General features: G+C 47.8%; 1 protein-coding gene across 1 annotated transcript; it reads left to right on the forward strand.

Moving 5' to 3' along the window:
* The first annotated feature begins 577 nt into the window (after positions 1–577).
* On the forward strand, positions 578–1,141 carry LOC147613674 (putative serine/threonine-protein kinase At1g01540). The gene has a single exon (XM_086781298.1). It carries the CDS (start codon positions 578–580, stop codon positions 1,139–1,141), a length of 564 nt encoding a protein of 187 aa, XP_086637424.1.
* The last annotated feature ends 1,115 nt before the right edge of the window (positions 1,142–2,256 follow it).

Consider the following 2,256-nt stretch of genomic DNA (forward strand, 5'->3'; position numbering starts at 1 on the left):
CCACACAAAAACCAAAGAAAGATAGCTTCAACGGCTCACACATCTCATTATCAAAGCCTTTTATCTGTCAGCAAGGCTAAGCCATCCACATATCATCAACACAAACCCTATTTGATCAATTGCCGCGATGAATATCAAGCTCTTAATTATGTGCCAAGTGAAGATTGCCCACCATCAGTAGCTAGGATGGCCGGCAGCGTACTCGGCTGCAATCGGCGGCTTGCCCTCGTCTCACTAGCAGCTGCGCAGCTGTGCTCTGGATGAGCACACTACGTGCAGAAGACGACACTGAATGTCTGAAGGCGTTCAAGAACTCTGTGGCTGATCCTAACAAATACTTGTCTAATTGGAACTTTCAGAATACCACATTAGGCAGCATCTGTAGCTTCACTGGGTGTTCAGTGCTGGAACGATCACGAAAACAAAGTCCTCTCTCTGATACTGGCGGAAGCGGGTCTCTCGGGGGGGTTTCCAAAAGGTGTATACAGCTGCGAGAGTTTACAGCTTCAGCCGAGCCAACGTCATCGGAGCGGGCGGGTCAAGCACGGTGTACAAGGGCAGGCTTGGCGACGGGCGGATGATCGCCGTGAAGTTGCTGGAATGCATGGGTCTGGACGAGGAGCTAGGCTTGTCGGACGCCCGAAAGCAGTTCTTGACGGAGCTGCAGGTATTGGGGAAGCTCCGCCACCGGAACCTGGTGAGGATTCTAGGCTACTGCTACAACCTGGACACCATGGCCATCATCCTCGACTACATGTCCATGGGCAGCTTGGACACTCTTCTCCACGGCGTTTCCTCTGACGCCAGCAGTAGAAGCAACGAACGGCCGCAACTGGGGTGGAATGCGCGCTTGAGCATCCTGGTGGGCATCGCAGAAGGGCTGGCGTACCTCCACCACGAGTATGATGGCAAGAGCTATGTCGTCCATGGAGACCTGAAACCCGGCAATGTACTGCTCGATGAGCACATGGAAGCACACATTGCCGACTTCGGGCTTGCTAGGACGGTGGGCGCCATCAACACGGCCACGCTTGCGTCCGAGCAGCTCCAGGCTGAAGGAGGGCGAGACCTTGGTCGATTGGGTGCGACAGGCCGTAGTCGATTGGGTGATTGCGGCACCGCAGCTAGCGACAGATTTTGAGCGATGGGGGGACGAGATCACAGCCACGTTGAGGCTTGGCTGCAGCTGCTGCGTGCAGGCGGCCATTTGTAGGCCAGACATGCAATTTGTAGCAGCATTCCTTCGCGAGCTTTCCAACAAGGTCAGGAGTTGTCCGCCATCATGGGTGGTGCTCGTGAATGAACCGGAGACTAGCGGCGAGGAGAGGGAGGCCGAAAAATGGATCTTGTCTTAATTAGTCACTTCGTAAGTACGACAACAGTCGTAATTACTTTGCATCACTTGTAACTACGTGATAGCTTCTCCGTACCATGAGTCATGACTCGACATATCTTCTTGGTTTCAAGAGCCTCAGATTCTCAGCCCTTGTTCCAAAGTGAGCTGGGCTGAAATTTGAAGGCCTAGGCCCTACCCTAACCTTAAAGCCATAAACTAGCTTGACCTCCATTTATGTATGAAAATAAACTGTTTATGTCTAAGAGTTGATAAATTTTCAAAACAGTGGTACCACTTCTCTCTAGAAGGGGCTTTGATGCCCTCCAAACGCTTCAAATTTCAGCACTAGCATCACACGTGCAGTAGCAACATTGGCAACTATTCTCGAACTCCCTTTGCAGGTTTGAATCTTGCATGTGCGAGCGATGGCACTTGTGTGTGTGTGGGTGATAACATGTGTACTTTTTCTACTTTCAAGTGAAGATTTTTTTTATTTTAAAAAATTTGGCAATGACAAATAAGCATTCTCCCTTTGTTGACATTTGCTTGTTTGTCCCTTAGTAGAGTATAAAAGCCTAGTATAGTGCTCGAAAAAAGACATATTTTTCAACCTTTCAAGATAAGGACAACTCTTAAATCTATTGGGTTTCTGTTTTCGAAATCTCTACTATATGTAACTAAAATATATGAAAAACGCTTAAATCTATTGGGTTTTTGTTAACTAAAATATATGTAGCTAAAGCATTCCTTAAGATAAGGATCACTTCAAATCTCAGCCAATTTTTCTTAATCATGGCCTACACTAGAATGCCATTTGTACAACCTACTGTCTTTGTGTTGCTGAGGTGTTGAACAGCATTAAATGCTCCTCTTTTTTTTGTTTATCGTCTCGCAAACCGATGTCTACAAAACATGTTACT

This window comes from Cibotium barometz, chromosome 43 (genome assembly GCF_041138505.1).
Source record: "Cibotium barometz isolate CiBa-2024 chromosome 43, ASM4113850v1, whole genome shotgun sequence".
Lineage (NCBI taxonomy): Eukaryota > Viridiplantae > Streptophyta > Polypodiopsida > Cyatheales > Cibotiaceae > Cibotium > Cibotium barometz.